Below are 19,470 nucleotides of genomic sequence, written 5' to 3' on the forward strand. Positions count from 1 at the left end.
GATCCTCAAGGCCAGAAAGGCTGATTCCTGAGGACAGTGACTGAGTTGTTTTTCTCCACCTCCAGGGAGGAGGAAGGAGCAGGACGGTCCTGAGCTACAACGGGTACGTAAGGTTTAAATCCACCACAAGGAAGAATTTCCTTAACCTAAGAATCATTTGTTAGACCCAGGGATGAGTTATGGAGAACAGCTATAGAAGGTCATCTGTCTTCAGCTTTTTGGACTTGCTTCTGCTCAGAGTGAAGAACATGGGGGTGAAAACAAACAATGGCATGTCATCCCAAGGTTTCTTTAAGCCTTATAAATAGATGACATTTGAATCCAAGAAATACATCAAACACTGTAAGTTCCTGGACCAAATGAATCGATGAGTCCCAAATCATTTGAAAAGCAACAAAAAGTTATAACCAGCAAAAAAGGGGTCTTCTCAAACATACCACTGTGCCAGAAATCTAACAAGGGAAGAAAAAAGGAACTTGTTTTCTGAGAAACCTATACTCTTAAAGTTTCTACATTCAAGCCATTTCTTGCTAGGTCCATCATGTGCTGTGTGCTTAATTGCTCAGTCGTGTTTGACTCTGCAACCCCACAGACTGTAAACCCACCAGGTTCCTCTGTCCATGGGGTTTTCCCAGGCAAGAATACCAGAGTGGGTTGCCATTTCCTTCTCCAGGGTAGGTCCATCACACCCTTGACATAAAGAGTGGGTTGCCATTTCCTTCTCCAGGGTAGGTCACACCCTTGACATAAAGAGTGGGTTGCCATTTCCTTCTCCAGGGTAGGTCACACCCTTGATGATGGACCCCAGGTCCATCATACCCTTGACATAAAGGTAGAACTGGTCAGTCTATACCCTCAGGTGATGACTTTACCCCATCATCACAATTTGCTCATTTGATAGGTGACATTAGTATATTAAAGCAGAATTCTCTAAATATTGTGTAAACTCAAAAGATGAACCACTCTTCCATCAATTCCAATGCAAGGTGTACCAAACATGAAGAAATGAATCCTTTCCTGAGAGCAGGAAACAACCTCACACATACTTCTTTTTCATTTCCACATGGAAACTGAAACACAAAATGGAAATGGTATTGGAAGGAAAGGTAGAGATTAACAAGAAACCATTTGGAGAGAACAGGAACTTGCCTGAGGTCACACATCTAAGTCTAGTAGCCTTTTCCCCATCAGGCCCTCTAGTTTCCAGGTCCACTATCTCTCATACATCATGGCCTGCTCAGCACTGAGGCAGCCTTGCTAGAGGCTGCCTTCATCACATGCAGCCTCTTTGGGGAGCCTATCTCACCTTGAGAAACTTAGTCTGACAGCCTTAGGAGACCCACTGAACTCATATAAGAATCTGTTCTCTCTGCCCCAAGTAGAGCATAACCATCGTCAGTGAATCAGTAAAGCCCAGGTTCTAATTCAAGGTTTCCCTGCTTGCAGATTGCACTCCTCCTTAAAAACCTGGTTCCAGTGACATCTCCTCTGTGAACTCATCCCTGGGCCTCTGTATTGTGCTAAGTCGCTTCAGTCATGTCCAACTCTTGGCAACCACATGGGCTGTATCCCTCCAGGCTCCTCTGTTCGTGGGATTCTCCAAGCAAGAATACTGGAGCGGGTTGCCATTTCCTCTTCCAGGGGATCTTCCAGACCCAGGGATGGAACCTGCGTCTCTTACATCTCCTGTACTGGCAGGTGGGTTCTTTTCCACTGGCACCACCTGGGAAGATCTAGCCCCATGGCCTCCTAGCTCCATGCAAAGAGACATAATCCTAAGGGGCTTTCAAGCTCTGGATCCAGGCTGCTTTGGCCTAGGTTCCATGGACTAGTTAAGTGATTTTAACCTCTCTGACACTTCCTCATCTGCACAATGAAGATACATCTCATACCTCTAGTACCATGATGGTGAAGATTCGATGAGTTAATAAATGACAAATGTTTAAAACAGTTCTTGGCACAACGTAAGCTCTCGATCATTGTTAAGTATTTTGATCTTATTACCTTTCTTAGGTTTTCTGAGTCCTCATGGGGTTTTGTTCATCTTTCTAGTATAAAATACTATATTATTCATATTTCTTATAACTCTCCTCCAGTATTGTTAGTTATTATCTACCCCATCATGAGCCCACAGACCATCTTCTTTTCTGGCAATCTCTGTTCAGATGATGTCACTTATATCCACTTAGCCACCCTAAAGATTCATTTGACTCTCCACACACCCATTCCCTGAATCTATCACCAAATCCAGGGGCCCACGTCTTCTAGATATTTCCAAATCTGCCCTTCCATCTCCATCTTATTTCCACGGTCCTGCCAATTCTCAGTTAAAGTGGTGAAACAGCTTCTTAACTGGTTTTCTGGCTTCCAATCTTGTTACAGTCTAATTTATCTTCCACATTGAAGCTAGAATGATATGTCTCTAAAAAAATATTGAGCCCTAGCTCATGCCTCTGTTTAAAGCCCTTTGACGTCTCTCTACTGCTGTCTGAAGATGTTTGGTCTGACCATGCAAGAACTCTCTCGTTTCTCCCCTTCAAACTCACCTGCATCACTGCTGCCTGGAAGGCCAGCACCAAAAAACAACTGGCTCCTCCCGGCTCTGATAAGTTCTCCTTTGGCCTTAATACTCTTCCAAGTTCTCTGTCTGGCTCACATCCTTCTCTTTGTTTAGTTAGCGCCAGCATCACTGCCTCCAGGGGACCCCTTAGACATTGGAGAGCACTCCTCAGGGCTTTGGTGACAGAGCATTCTGTGACTGTCCTCGAATCATGACAACCTGCTGTGCTTTTCCCACCATGACCTCAAGTTCAAAGGCAGTGTCTCCAGACAGCGTCTCACTCACTTAAGGTAGATGTGCCTTACACACAGTACCTACTCAGAAAACTTTGAATGGGTGATCTCATTAAATAGATAATGGAGAGCACCTGACACATATAGTTAACACTGTGCATGTGGGCGTGCATGCTAAGTCACTTCAGTCCTGTCCGACTCTTTGTGACCTTTGCAGCCTGCCAGGCTCCTCTGTCCATGGAGATTCTCCAGACAAGGATTCTGGAGTGGATTGCCATGGCCTCCTCCAGGGCATCTTCCTGACCCAGGGATCGAACCCGTGTCTCCTGTGGCTACTGCACTGCAGGTGGATTCTCTGCTACTGAGCCACCAGGGAAGCCCCATAGTGCAGACTGTGGGCACTAAAGAGTATTAATTAAAGAATTACTCTGAGGACTTTTCATACAGGGCCTCATTTAATACTCCCAACATTCTTATAAGGTAGCTGGGATAACTATCTCTATTTCACAGGTGAGGAAACTAAAGCACAGAAACACTGTCAGTGCGGCACAGTTAGAAATTGATGACACCAAGGTTAGAATCCAGAAGTCTGGGTCTGGATCCCATGTTCTTAACCTTTATGTCATTGCTCCTGTCAGATAGAGGTACCGTGATAAATACAGGTATCTAAACAGACACAGATAATGTATTCTATTCCAGTTCTACATAGGGGAAAGATGAGGCATTGGACATTTATAGAAAAGTCATCCAGGGAAAAGGAAGAAAGCTAAACAAGGAGATCACCATCCTTGCTCCTCACTAACCAGCAGTAGAACTCAGGGCCATCAGCCTTCCTCAGCTTCGGTTCTTCAAGCGTAAAATCAGGGCCTTGGGGCCACATCACATTTTAGCTTTCTTCTGAATCAAATTTGCAGCTCCCTTCAGCTAGGTGAACATCATCAGGGTTGAGTGTGTGCCAGGTTCAGTGCTAAAGGTAGAGGCACAGAGACAAACGAAATGCATCTCTGTCCTCGAGGAAGTCGTCTTCCTGTTGAGGAGGCCTTTGTGGACAACACTGAAGGAGGAGTTCACAACTGCCAAACCACTCTAACATTGGTTGTTTTAAAGGGGACCACCCCAAGAGAAAATATTATCATGAGAAATGAGCCATTTGTCCCTCCATAGTATCTTTCAACTCTCTATTGTCCAGCAAAGAAGCATCTGTGCCTCCTCCCATCCTCTCTACAATGCTCCACTCAATTGCAATGCCTTGGTTCACAACTGAAGAAGCAAAGATAAGTAAATTTGCCAATCATCCAATGGTTACCTGATGAGCTAAGCCCCCACCATCTTGTTTCACAACTTCTCCCAGAGCTGAAGTGGGCTATCAGTGTCAGGAGTCATAACTCTGGTACAGCTGCTCTTGGTACTCCAGTACAGGTTATAGGCTTAAATGGATTCTTAGATTTACAGTTGATTTGAGAAATTGCATCTAGTTCATTTTCAAGTTTGTGGGTAAGCTGGTTTATTTAAGGCAAAAAGCATCCAATTAAAATACATTCTGAATAAATGAGTGAGCAAGGCATTTTTGCCCAACTCTAAATTTACTGGGAATAAAAGCCATCAGGGGACTTCTCAAGGACCAAATCCCATCACATCATCATGAGATGAGATAGTAAAATATTTTTGATCAAAATGTAATTTGGAAATACACTCTGAGAGGCAGACTTAACAAGAGTCCAGGCTTTGGGGCCAGTCCAAGTTGGACTACATCCCTTTTCATTATCTCAAGTAGCGCTGCGACCCCGAGCATGTTCCATAACTCTGCTGAGCCTCATTTTCCCCATCTGTGTAATAGGAATAAGTAGTATCTACCTGCTAGCATACTTTTCAGAATTAGAAATGTAGCTTAGGGCCTGGTAGAGAGTAAGGGTTAAAAAAATAAACTATTGAAAACATTTTATTAAAGTCTTAATGATTCAGAGACTGATTATTCCATTAGAAGATCGTCATGCTTTTCCCCTTCCTTCCTCTTTCTTCCTGCCTGCCCACGTCACAGCTGCTCATAAGCTATTATTCCATGAGATAAAAAATGAGATAAAATTCAATTCAGATGGCACAGCACAGTGGAAAGAGCACAGACACTGGAGTCAAACAGGACTGGACTTGAATACTAGATGGTTTTGGACAGGTCATGTAACCTCCTTAACTCTTAATTTCTTCGTCTGTAAAAGGAGGGTAATTATATCTACCTGCTAGGTTCCTTAGGAAAGAGCACACACACACATACCTGGCACTGTGATTGGTAAATAACTGTTAGGTTAAAAAGTACTGAATCAGTTTCAATAAGAAATGCAGAATTAAAGCTAAACTGAAGCTTCAGGATCAATCACAATTGTTTGTGAAACGTCTTCAACTCCATCACTACCAAGAATGGCCAAAAGAAGTCACTCTCAGGATGAATGTCTTACATCTAATGCCATCTGATTCCATTTCCTCCTTGAGGGGCAGCTTGAGTGTTAGCTGAAATGGGGTGACTCCATGCTTGGGGAGCCAGCATGGCAATACAGATGGCTGGACAATGTGGGCAGAGGGCAGACCTCACTGCAGGTAGAGCTCCAGAAGCAGTGAAGCAGGGGCTGATGCATCACGATATTCAATGCCGAGCATGGTCAGGAGACAGAGAGGCCAAAGGAAGCCTGGGATGTCCTTCCCGTAACCAGGACCTCCAATATCTACAGGGAGAGCTTCGGTTACCATAGTGGAAATGACAATGGTCATCTCGCATAGAGAACATCTCCGTCATCTGCCTTTGACTAAGCTAAAGGTTCATGGGATAGGACCATTGATAAGACACATGCTTTCTTACATAAACATTTGGATTCATGTTCCTAGTTTAAATATTTTGTCCACAGAGATCTCTGAGTCATCTCCTCACATGCTTCCTCCCTTCATCCCCCTCTGAAGACTATAAGATGCCAGCTCTTTAAAGGAAAACACATAAACAAAAGACAAAAATCCAAAAGTCACATCAACATACCATAAAATATCTGAATATCTCTTTAGACCCCCTGGAGACCAACCACATGACATTCTCAAAGAAGCACACAAAGATTTATTTGTATGCCTTCCTGCTTCCTAAATAGCACACCCACTCCAAGTGGAAGGACTCCAATTTCATGACAGTCTGGAGGAGGTTTTTTCTGAAACTCCTTCCTGAACATCACATAGCTTAGAACAGAACATACCTGTCAATATCAGTACTACATTTCACGGAAATTTCTATTGCAAAGGAGACTCTTACGAAATTTTTCTCTTTTTATAAAAAGGGAGAATTATTTTTAAAAATTGATGTTGAGGATCAACTCATCCTGAATCACCACTTTTGTAAGAAACTGTCTGCTACAGAAAAAATGGAAAAATCACAGTTGCACTTTATTCAACACCACCCATAAGAAATGCTTCATGCACAGAAGTGTTCTTTTTTCCATAAGGCAGCAGCGTTAGAAAAAAAGCTCTGGCATCGCTCTTCAATATTGTTGTCTAATTAAATGGCAGGAGTGGGTGCGTAAAAATATGCATTAGAGGTGTGTAATGTGTAATGTGAAGAAGAGTAATCAAAGCCATTCAACAGGATTTAGGAAGGGATTTCAGTTGGCAGCTTACGAGACAGGAGCATATAATTTTGCTAATTTGAAATAGGTATTGTAACGTATAAACATTACTGCTTTGCATATTTTAATGAAAACTGCCTCTACACCAAAATGAATCCTTTAGCTTGAACTTTCTGCATACCACAGAGCTTCTACCTGTTATGAGTTCAGCATAAATAAGAAAGGCACACAAGCTACATTAAAAGAATGGTCACCTCATTAAAATAGGTTAAAACCAAGCCCCTTATTCCAAGCTACTATAACACTATAAAGTAAGTGTGGTGACAGGTGTTGTATTAAATTTTTATATTGCAATGAACTTGTACTCACACAAACCAAATCTTCATGCTTCCTTTGATATACACCTGCAACTTGTTAATTCAAGGACCTTTATTAAGAAAGTACAAATTTAGCAACATCTATAGATTTGTAAAACTCTATTAGCTTGCTCAAGAATCTAAAGGAAATTCATTTGGAATCTTATTTGCATGGTTTACAAAGAAATGGAAACTAAGGATGACTTTTCCCAAAGAGATATGCCTAGAGATAACGCATTTGTGCAAACAGACTGATGTGAATTACCCAGACTTGGGCTGAAAGAGATGAGAGAGTGATCTGGGGCTGTCTGGAGCTGAGGACATCACTTACCTGCCAGCTCGCTTCTCGCTGAAGTCCTTTTTTCCAGTCTTCTTCCAGTCTAGGGGAGGTCTCATCCATTGCTGATGCTGCTTGCACAAACTGGATTCGCCAGTGGCTGTTACTCTTTCGTTGCAAGCCTTTACCAAAGCAGCAGCGAGGGCAGTTCAGGGGCAGACTGTCATGGAGAAAATGCCATGCCAGAGGATGAGGGATCAGGCAGGAAGAAGCCACGCGGGAACAAATTTGGGATACATGGGGCTACCCTGACAGCTGCCAACTGGCCAGGCAGGAGGCCAGCTCAGTCACTGAGCGTCCAGAGATTAGGAACAACCAAGCTTCAGGGCCAGTGGACAATGGGTCATTCTTATGCTTCTGGCATAAAGGTCAGAGGAGGGAAGTGTGAAGGCATGCTCCATGACCTAGAAATATGCATCTCTTATGTGCACACTTGTCTTTCTTTCATCCCCAAACACACACACACACACGCACACGCACACACACATAGCAGAATTGGCATTGTTCTGCAGGGTTGCATCAGTAGGTTGGAGTATCCTGGAAGAAATAAGCTACTTTACATAGAAGCAACACATTTCATTTGAGCACATCTCCCCCAACACAGCATGAATCACTCAGCAGCCAGTAAACATGCATAATAGCAAGTTCCTTTGGGAGAAAATAGACTCATTCCTGTAGTTGAATCCTGAGCACCTATAGTCCCTTGTCTTCCTCCTCTAGGAAGTTCTATGACAGGCATTTAAACTGACCTTGTGGACCTTTATGCAAACCATTAGCTAAAATGGCCAGAAGCTTCAGTTGGGATGGACTCTGGTGACTCAGAAGGTAAAAGAGTCTGCCTGCAACGTGGGAGACCCGGGCTCAATCCCTGGGTTGGGAAGATTCCTTGGAGAAGGTAACGGCAACCTCCTCCAGTGTTCTTGCCTGGAAAATCCCATGGACAGAGAAGCCTGGCAGGCTACAGTCCATGGGGTCGCAAAGAGTAGGACACGAATGAGCAAATAACGCTTTCACTTTTCCTCAATATTTCGGGCTCAGTGAAGCCAAATCCAACCCAACTCTGCCCTGTTTTGTTACTATTTCTCTCACAGAATGATACTATCTCCTGCTGTTCAAAATTGATCACCTATAGTTTTAAGATAGGCAGCTGGTGTTACTGCCAACAGTACCTACTTTTTCCCATTAAAACAGTAGTTATCAAACTTGGCTGCACAATAGACTCAACTGGGAAGATTGTGAAAATACTGTTGCAGGAGCCTTATCCCCAGAGATTCTGATTTAACTGGTCTAGTGTGGGTCCTAAGACACTGTTATATTTTTTAATCCCACTGGATGATTCTACTGAGGACCCAGTACTAGTCACAAAACTCAGAGAATCTTCTAAAGTTTCTCTAAACTAGTCAATTAATTGGCTGATGTCTGAATCCTCAAGATCCTACCAATACCCATGTGAACAGTTTCTCACCACCAATGATGGTAAACTCATTACCTCCCAAGACAATCTTGTTCCCTGGTTGATTGCTCTGTCCCACAATGAATTGACATCCTTCTCCCTGCACCTGTCATGGCTGTACTTCATTAGATGTACTTCATTGTACTTCCATGGCTGTACTTCTTCATTCCATAAAAGATACTAAAATACTTATTCCGTAGGACAACCCTTCAAAGATTCAAAGACAGTAGCAGCCCATGCCCTTATGCCTCTGCTGAACTGTCTCTTTCACATCAGAACTTACAGGTTATGCAAACCATGGAATATGATTTCAGTAAATTCTCATTCCTTGATGTCAGCCTCAAATATATATTCGACTGTTTCTAGTGGCAATGATTCTAATACTCCAGAAATGATTGCAATATCCTGCTATAATCTACCATTGCACATACAGACTAACAATCACATGCCTTATTTTTAAAATCCCCACGCTAACAACCACCATAATAATAAGAGCAGCCAGCATTTACAGAGCATAGACCTACATACCCGGTACTGCAAGTTTTATTAACCTTACATCATTCATCCTTTACGAGCATACTATGATGTCATCTTCGCTGCTGATTTACAGATGAAAAGTCCAAGAGAGACAAAGATGTTTGCCTGGGTTATGGGCCAGGGGGTAGCCCAGCTACCGAGGCCTGCATTCTCCATCCCTGCTTTGTGCTAGTCAGTCCCTTTCACTGATGCAGTCCCAGGTCCCATTGGCTATTTTGACAACCACATCTCACTGATATGGTGTCACAGCTAATTAGTACACTGGGCTTTGCCCTCATCTTCAGATTATATATGAACAATTATATATAGCCAATTTATATAGGCTATAAATTGCCACATACAGTCCTAACTTGCCATTATTATTGTAATAGGGAAGAACCTTTTGTATTCTATCACAAGTTAATCACTAAAGGGATGTTGCCTATAAGATTAAATTATACATAATGGCCCATCTCTGGGAACCCTGCTTCCCGTAATGAGCATTAAACTAAAATACCTTTGTTTAGCTCACAAGAAACATCCTCACCAGGTCTACCTGTGGATGACTGAGAGAGGAAGAAATTAATATTATATACCCCTCCAGAGGCTGATGGGAATCAGTGAGTGTTTGACTTTACTCCCGCCCCGTTTAACATAAAAGCCTGAATTCTAACCCAGGCAAGATGGTTCTTTGGGGCACAAGGCCACCATCTCCTCAGTCTGCTGGCTTTCAGAATACAGTAGTTATTTCTTGTCCCAACAGCTCATCTCTTGATTACTGGCCTGTTGTGTGGTGAGCAGTATGATCTTGGACTTGGTAACATTATTCTTTTAATAATTACAAGACTATACCTTCCACTTCACCTCTAACAAAACAGACAAAAGCAAGATCTTTACTTGCTCAGCTCCTCTCATTTATTAAGAATATGTGGGTGCTTCTTCGGAGGTTGCCCTGAAAGGTAAGAGAGAATAGCCAGAGGAGAAAAGGTCCAGAAATTTTCCCCAAAGACTAGACTCAATGGCAGTCTCACAGATCACCTAGCTCTTCCCTCTTTTCCTCCAAATTCCATCAACAGGACTCCATAAGGAAAACTGGGGGGAATCAGTTTTACCATTTGGATCACATCAGGTTATGTTCATTTCAGGGTAACTGAATTAGTTCTTATGGAAGGTGGGATACAAAGTGGTTGCGCATATTGTTTGGAGTCTGACCAAGGTGTGAGGAGCAGCCCCACTATTACCTGGCTCTATATCCCTGGGCATGTCACCTAACACTTCTGAACTCTAGTTTCCATGTCTGTAAAAGAGAGGTATTATTATCTCAAGCTTACTATTTCTTATCAATATCTGATTCCCATTTGTCCCAGGCACACAGCAAGATGGCATTTCTTTAAACCCCCTAAAATCAGCCATAACTACATGTCATGTTTTGGCCAATAACATGTAAGAAAACTGATGGGCGTCACTTCCCAAGGGAGAGCTTAAACATCAGCCTTTGGCTTCCAGCCAATTCTTCCCCTACTGCAGGGACTGTGTGTGTTGATAAGATGTTCCTTAACATCAGAGAAGACTAGATAGAATGCTGAGTCAACTTATGAAGGGCAGCTGTCCTGGAGGGTCACCTGGACCAACAACAGGCATTACGTGAACAAGAAATAAACTTCTGGGGTTGTTTGTCCCCATAGCATAACCTAGTCTACCCTAGCCAATACATACCATCCTTACCGTAGAGTCATTACAAGAATCAAATTAAATATTCTCTCTAGAGCATTATCACATGCATCAAGTAAGTTTGCAATATTATTTTAAGTAAATTCCATTACAAGCCAGTATGTTCTACCCACAACCCATGGAATCCAATATTTCCTCCTCCTTTTGCAGCCTGGGTTTTCCCTGCTCATAAGATAGTAGCATTAAGTGTGACAATTTCCATAGATGATATAGAAACATGGATTTTAAAAAGAAAGGGTAAACGTCTTCAACAATGCAGCGTCACTCTGTCTCAGAAAGAAAACTTAGAATAGCGTGACTTTAATGCCACTTATCATTTAGCAAGGAAATTAATGAAAGCAAAATGAAGCTTCAAATACTAAATGTAGTTTGGTATAAATTCACTACTGATAAAATAAAGTACACGTCTTCAAAATGTAAACATAATGAGAACATACTGGAATATGGGAGCTTATTAAATAGCATAGCTTTTATTCATGATTCTAAAATCAAGCAATCAAAAAAGAATTCATTTTGTTGTAAATATTTTTATTAAAGGAAGTTTTGACTATGAAAATAAGGTATAAGGAAGGCATGGATTACCCATTGGCCAAATTGCAATGCTAACATTTCAAGACACAAATTCTAACCTGCTTTGGGCCGCCACTGGGAGAGTCTTTATGCAAATGCTATGAGTTGAATTGTGTCCCTTCAGAAAGATAGGATGGAATTCTACTCCTAGAACCTCAAAATGATATCTTATTTGGATGTGGGGTCTTTGCATAGGTAATCAAGCTAAAACAAACTGATTAAGGTGGGTCTTAATCCAACTTGACTGGTTTTCTTATGAGAAGGGGAAAATGTCGACACAAAGACAAGTCCACACAAGTAGAACACCATATGAAAACGAAGGCAGAGACTGAGGTGATGCGTCTACAAGCCAAGGATTGCTAGCAAGTCACTATTTTTTCCCTCAGAACAAGCAGCTTATTAAGACTATACAGACTGAAAAGAAATAGAAAGAGCTTTAGAATTTGTAACATTTTCCTTAAGGAAAAGTTATATTAAAAACTTAAAAAGGAAACACCTATATAAAATGCATCAATCAGTCTTCCCTTGATTTAAAAGAAAGTTCCTTATCCTCTAGAATAAATATGGGTTGATACTTCATGTTAAGAATCAAAGGACTAGAAAAAACAAAAGTTTCCCAATTGACCTAAGCCATGCATTCCACAGAATTCTATTATGCCAGAATCTGGCACTCTAACCCGCTCTATGGGATACAGACATCTAGTCTAGAGAAGAAAGTAAAAGAAAATCTGTGGTGGGGAGAGTAGAGGGATGTTGATGAAAATAAGTACAAAGCTAAGCACTTCCCAGGTGTGGAAGAAAACTGATGGTCTTTCACCCCTCAATAGGATTTCATACACTCCTTCACTTAACACCTGGGCTAGAATTTTTATGAATTTCTGCCATCCATTTTATTATACATTCTCACTTTAAATCCATTCTCAATGAAATTTTCCAAGACATTTTTCCATAAACTTTTACTTCTGTTTTTACTCTCTCTTCCTTTTAGAAGCTAATAATAAGGTGTTTATCTTCAAAAATTTTCTTCACAAAAAAACTACAATATATCAAGTCCACAAACCAGAGGTATCTGTATATTAACACTCAAAAAAACAAAACAAATACAAAGAAACAGAACAGATATGATAAGAGTGATAAATCTGAAAAGGATGAACTTTGGTAATGTAGTCTTATTTCAGAAAGGAAAAAAAAATAGAACAATAGTTTCCAGTTCACTGTTTCACTGAAATAATTAATGCTGATTATCCCCTCATAAAACATCTAAGCTGAACTGCAGAGATACCCACAGGACTGTGGACAATAAAACACCATGGCTAGGAGAATATTCTCTTGTGCACCAGCGTACTTTGGCTCTCATGTGGCCGAGTTGTATGCTTACCAAGATTCATTTGTGTTTGTTCCCAATCCTATTTATACTGGTTGTGCCTGTTAATGCAATTACATAATGTAATTAAATAGTAGAGCTATAAAATATGAGTTCCATGGAAAGGGAGTTGTTGCTCTCATGAAACTAGTCAAATGCCCTGGAAAGACCCAATAAAGAAAAGCTGCTTTAAAAATTTTACTGTTGTGGGGGCAGGATCTGCATAGATTTTACTCAGGTTACTTGGTCACTGCCTTAAAATTCTTAATTCATTTTAAAGAAATTGAACCTGAAATCTGAGAGGTTCCTCTAGGGATACAATTTACACCAAAAAAAACTCCAGAATTCCACCCTCTGAACCCCTACATAGATAAAAGTTCTTGGCTCCACAGCAAAACACTAGTGAATAAATGTGCATTTATGGACTTTAAGCAAAAGTCAAATTTTCATGTAGGTACATGATTTATGATCCCCCAACTTAATCAACTTACGTGATTAATCAGTCAACAACCATTTTCAATCACATGGAGTAAGAGTTTCCAAGATTTAAAAAAAGGTAAGCCAGAAAAGACCTTTTCTTAATTGACTTCTAATGAACAGAGATGGAAAGTAACAGACGTGAAACAGAATCCATTTCAATACCTAAATCTACTTATATCACATAAGTGAGAAACAGCATGGCTCTAACTATAAACATCAAACACTGTATAAATCTGAGCCATGTAGACTCCAATTAATTACTGCATGGCATTCCCGTGTCTTCCTATAACTGTGTAATAATACCAACTGCCTATAATCGAAAGGATTTAGTAGACATTTATTGATGGAAATCAGATGATTTCATCCACAGTGTCTGAATTACGTTGATACGTTTGAGCCTGGAGCAAAATAATGTAATAAAAAACAACATACAGATGAGAACCTCAATTTTTCTCTACATATGAATCTGTCACTGATTTGAGAAGAATCAAATCTAAGTCTGACCAGGTGAAGACATTCCATACATCATCCTTCCCAACTCAATATAAAAATAATATTCCCCCTTCCAATATGTTTACATACTGTTCCTGACTTGGTGAGATCCTGAACATCCAGAGAGCTCCGAGACACAGAGAGTTGCCTTAGCAAATGGTACGCACAGCAGAGATGAATTACAGAATACTTCCTTGAAAGAGATTACTTTAAAAACTATATGAAAGTCATAAGCCCCCAGAAGTAATAACCAATGGACTCATGAGTAGAGTGGGAAGGGAGATCTTATGAGTAGGATGAACGAATGAGGAATAGGCTATATGGTAGGATGGAAATATCATTTCCTCTTCCTCCTCATCCCCCCCAAAAAGGGTCCTCCCGTAGACTACCTTGGAGTTAAATTTTCACCAGACATACCTCTTGATTTTAAAACCTTTTATGTCATTGTCTGTGAAATTACACATATTCCTAGGAGGGGGTCACCTAAAGCTTTATCTCCTAACACTTTGTCACAAGTCACTTTTCAGTTCAGCTTAGAGAGTAACACTCTTTGAAACCAGGCAAGAAATCACGATGGGGTGAGGTTTGGGGGTGCGGAGTGCACAGAGGAACTTGAAGAGAAAGGCTTAAAACAGAGGAAGTGAGTAACTTTAAGAAATATACATTCGAAGTCTCATGAAAATTGACTTTACTAGCTACCAGATTCTGTGAGGATTATTAAAAACTATCCAATTGGGTTATAGATTTGTAACATACACCTAGCTTCTCATTGCCTTTATAAAATGTGAGCTGGTGGGAGAAGGGGAGTGGGGGCACACCTCTTCCCTCTTCACTTACTCCTAATACTAACATTCTAATGCTAGGGGAACTTCAGATATAGTTCAAGAACTTCAAAATAGGAAGAAATAAGAATGGGAATTTTGGTTAGTAAGTGGACTAAGGACTGGTTACTCAAAGTGTACAGACCAGAATCACCTAGGAGCTTGTTGAAAATGCGGACTCTCAGGGCACACTCCAGACGGACAGACTCTATCTACATTTTATCAAAGCTGATTCATTAAATTTAGGAAGCAAAAAGAGGCTTATCTTGAATCAATTTGCATAGCAAGCTTTATTTATTTTTTCTTACGTTAGAGCATAGGTTTAGAGTCACTAAGGAACAGAATAACTGATGGATGTTACAGGGAAGAATTGAGCCCCCCATGAAGAAACTGACTAGAGCTACCTCTGGAGAACTGCACCTTCCAGATTTAGTAAAGATATTTATAACCAGGTGTCACAGGCAGGACTCCCACCCTTAAATCACCCAACAATCTCAACATACATGACTATTCCACTTATTAGCTCAGAAAAACAGCTGATGACAAGTGAATGACGCCTCCTCTGGACATTTAGATGACTGATTTTGTATAAATCAATATGGAGTGCCACAAAATGTCAGAAAATACCAAATGAAGAGAAAAGAATCAATAGATAAACTTGGAATTAAATGAGTGATGAATAATCTTTACCAACTAAAATAAATTAAACCAGGAAAACCTAGTTAAAGTAACATCAAGGATCTGGCTTAAAACCCCCCAAAAAACAATGCAATTTAGAGTAAGGCCACTCGTGACAAGCATGTTTTTCTCTTTTTTTTCCCCAGAAAAGCATTATGACAGGAACTACAAAATAGGAGCTAAATTCATACTTTCAAGCTTATGTCTAAACAGCCATAATTTTTTTAAGGTTTCACAACAAATAAACTTTAATTTGCAGATGTAGAGCACGTGTTAACCTAGCAACCATGAAACAGAGCGCACATTTGATTAATACCTTCAGGTTTTAGAGGGATAGGGTTAGGGAGACAAATGCTATAAATCAGTTAATTCATTTTAGATATCAAATGTGCCTCTTAGAAGCATCAAATAAACTGTAAATTTACAGACAGACCAAATATCAGAATTCAAATCTAAATGTTTTTCTTAGTTCTATAGTGGCATTAGAGATAAATCCAGTCTTGTAACAGAAATCAATATAAACGTCTTTCTTCATAACTAAACAGATGCAAAGTGGCTTTTTACATTATTTTATAACTCATGGATTCTAAGGTCATGAACTAGATGCTAATATGCATTAGGAACAGTGTTGGGTATTAGAGATGAGAGGCGAGGAACACGGAGGCTTGCCCTCATCGTCCTGTGAGGGAGTTAGCCAGGTAAGCAAATCATCTCAGTCACAGTAATATCTGAGCTCTGGAGAAGACAGGATTCTGGCACTGCCCCAGGAGACATCCATCCCAAACCCCTGTGTCAACCTAGCTCAGCACCAGGAGGTCCACTCCTGTTGCCATGTCCTTGGTGAAGAGCAACACGCAGACCTTGCCCCAAACTTCAGTACAAAACCCAGGCTTAAGGTTTTTGGTGATCGTGTTTTTAAACGACATCATTTCTGAAAGGTTTCTACAGGAAGAGAGACCACAGTACCAACAGCCAGACTTCATGGCACTCTGACCTATGAATCCTTTTTACCTTCTTAGATTCATTTCCAAATCCAAATATCCATGGGAGCCCACAGGACACTGATGCCCACAGGCAAACTCTCCTCTGCTAGATTTCAGTCACTGACTTGTGTAAACAGAGAAATCTGGGGACAAGGGTCCTTCTGACTCAAGAATGCCCAAGGTGTTTCCCAAAGGTCTCCTTAGAAGCTGGCCAACTGGAAATCAGCAGGGATGTTAAGTCTTTCAAATGGCATTCAACAAAAAATGCTCCTCTGGAGAGCTGCCTCTCTGAAAGTCAGAGGGAAGGGAGCATACACAAGCAAAGAGATTTTAAAATGCAGCTTCTGTTGGAAGGTACAGGGAATGAGTAGAGAATGTTTCTCGGACTTGGGCAGAAGGACTGCTAAGCAGGACCTTTTGACTTCTACCCCATTAGAAGAAATCCTCCAATGTTTCCAGGCACAGTTCCATCTCTCAGGCAGGTTTGTGGGCCACTCTTATTTCCTGGGGAATGGCAGAGGAAGCAATGAGGGGAAGACCGCTTCCCCAAGGGGCAGCCCACAAGAAGCACAGGTACTACAATTCATATAGATGCCACTTCTCTGAAACGAAGGCTACCACCCTACCCAGATCAACACCAGGAATCAAGACCATGAACAGATTGACAAAGCCACCACAATACTGTAAAATAATTAGCCTCCAATTAAAATAAATAAATCAATTTAAAAGAAAAAAAAAAAAGAAACCAAATTAAGCCAAGACTGCCCCATTGATGACTTAAAATATAGTAAATATATCAAACTTGGGACTTGAATCAAGTCCCTGCTCTAGAAGATGCCCTGGCAAGAATACTGGATAGGTTACCATTTCTTTCTCTGGAGGATCTTCCAGATCCAGGGATTGAACCCTGGTCTCCTGCTTTACCAGGTGGATTCTTTACCAACTGAGACACCAGGGAAGCAACGATGTAGGGATTCACCCAAAACAAATGGAAACGATGGATCCAGACAGTGCTGGGAAACGCAAAGGCCCTAAAGAAGGCAGAAGACAGCAGAGCCCCCCAACTCAGATCCCTCTGGGCTTAGGGCTGTGGCGGGAAGACCTGGTCTGTCCTGGTCCGGTAGGCACTCAGAACACTGTTTACTTTCAACAAGCACTTTAATGCCTTCTTAAAAAAAAAAAGAAGAAGAAGAAAGCTGGTAAGTATATGATAAACCAGAATTATAGCTGCTGCTCTGATGCCGTGTGTTATTTTTGGCTGAGTGTCCGGCTCCTCTGGATTCCGATGGTAGAGGCTGAAGCTCACCCTAGTAACACAGGCTGCCTGCTGTCCCCAGAGGACCCTGACGAAAACAAGAGGAACACTCTCGCTGTCTTCAGCAGACAAGGGAGGTTTAACATAAATAATCTCCCACTTCACGTTTTCTCCAAAAAGAATCTATTCATTATCTTTATTTCCGACACAGTATTTATGAATTTCCTTGCAGCCGGGCCCATTAGGGCAAACGTCACAACTCGGTGGTGAAATATCATGTGCATTTCCTTCTCCTCCCAGGAAGATTAAGGCCAATGAATAAAAGAAGGGGGATGTGGCCCCTATATATAGCTCTCCTTACAACATCATGTCTCACGGGTATTAAAAATAGACCCAAATCACTTGAAGACATTCTGAAAAATCAAAGGCAGAAGAGCTTTCCAAGAGGAAGTTTTAAATGTTTTCTTTCTTCTTCTCGCTGAGATTTTTAAGGAGCAAAAGCTGTGGTGTGGCCCTCCTCTTCCTAGGAGGCCAAGCTCATCATTGCCTCAGCTTCAGCTCTTTGTGAACTGGATTTTAAGAGAAAGCTGGGCCGGCCCTTGGCAAAAAGTGTGAAATAGTCTGTGTAAAGAAATTCTTCTCTGCTAACAACCTTCCCTCCACCCGGAGTCCTGACACCCCCAAGGTCCCTGTCAGCGAGAAGTCAGCTCAGATTCAATTCACTGAACAAATATGTGTTATTCGTGATGTGCCAGGCACAGTGCCAGGCAGGGCAAAGTGGACAGAGGGGAGCAAAGGCTGGAATGTCCTTGTTAGAGAAAATGCCAGGTAATTCCAAGAGTAGGTAAAACTTCCAGAGGACCACGGGCAGCACAAGTCAAAGGAGAGAGCGTTACCATGTCATTGGAAGGTACTGGAACAGAGGTCCTGCTGGAGGCAGCATTGGAAACAGACAGTGAGGACAGAGTGGGGATGTGGGACTCCAAATAGGTGAGCCCAGGTGTGAGTGAAATCAGGAGTTAGCTGGGTGTAACGCCTCTTCTCAAAAACACATGTCTAGTAAGCCTGGAGGAAAAATCTTTCTAGAAGCAAAGAAAGGAAGTTCTGCTTGGAGAAATCACAGAGAACTGAAGAATGGAGCTTTTTCAAATCCTGCAGTTCACCAGTTGTGTAATTTGGGGCCATTATGTCCCTTCCCTGAGCCACACCCTCACATCAGTAAAATGGGGATCATACTCCATTGGGCTGATATGCTGATTAAATCATAATATGACTACAGAACACTTTGCTCCAGGTTTGGCACATAGCTCATGGAAAAGACTCAATGAATGGGTGTAACTCAGTCAGGCAGGCACTGCTGAACTTGGATCATACTTTAATATTTCTCTAATCATACAGAGCACTCACTGTCCTGGCAGGAAGCCTTGATTAATATTAGGATATAGCAAGAGTTAAGAGGATGTGTGCTTGGCTTTTGTAAACAACTAATTTTCAGATGACTACTCTGCAGCTCATATCACTTTATAAAGAAGACCTCACAGCCATCAGTTTCCAATTACTAAGCAACCTTGGGAGGAAAATCTTTTAATGGGCCTTTATGTCAGTCCATGGCACAGAAGTTCATCGCACCATCACTTCTCGTATGGAGTTTAATGAAAAGGAAGTGAGCGTTTTCTGAGCTAAGGTAAGGGGGACAAGGGCCTGGGGGAGGTTAACATTGAGGGAACAGAAATAGCAGAGGCAACAATCAATGTCTGTGAAATAATGCAGTTTCTCAAGCTTTGGTGTGCCCACAGATTCCCCTGGGGATGTTGTTCAAATGAAGACTCTGATGCAGTAGGGTAGAATCACAGCTCCCAGGAGATATCAATGCTAGTGGTCCACAGACCACACTTTGAATGGTAAGGGAATGATATTTCTTGAGTGGAGGAACCCGGAGAGCCTCCAATGAAAGAGCAAACTTGAAGAAGAGTAAGGTCCAAATAAGATGGCAAGCGTACCACATGATTTGAGAGGCAGCCAAGCCAGAGATGTAAATACAGAGACACG

General features: G+C 41.4%; 1 protein-coding gene across 3 annotated transcripts in view; it reads right to left on the reverse strand.

Annotated features, from left to right (window-relative positions):
• PPARGC1A (PPARG coactivator 1 alpha) overlaps nucleotides 1-19,470 on the reverse strand; it is a 690,475-nt gene that overhangs the window by 315,284 nt on the left and 355,721 nt on the right. The window contains exon 1 of one of the 3 annotated variants that reach the window (XM_065907302.1): nucleotides 7,074-7,159. The exons of the other annotated variants lie outside the window; for them this stretch is intronic. Within the exon in view, the coding sequence (XP_065763374.1) occupies nucleotides 7,074-7,142 (69 nt within the window). The 5' untranslated portion in view covers nucleotides 7,143-7,159. Of the gene's footprint in view, nucleotides 1-7,073; nucleotides 7,160-19,470 lie in introns of those variants that run through there. 3 annotated transcript variants of the gene reach the window in all.

Source organism: Muntiacus reevesi, chromosome 16 (genome assembly GCF_963930625.1).
Source record: "Muntiacus reevesi chromosome 16, mMunRee1.1, whole genome shotgun sequence".
NCBI classification, from domain to species: Eukaryota; Metazoa; Chordata; class Mammalia; order Artiodactyla; family Cervidae; genus Muntiacus; species Muntiacus reevesi.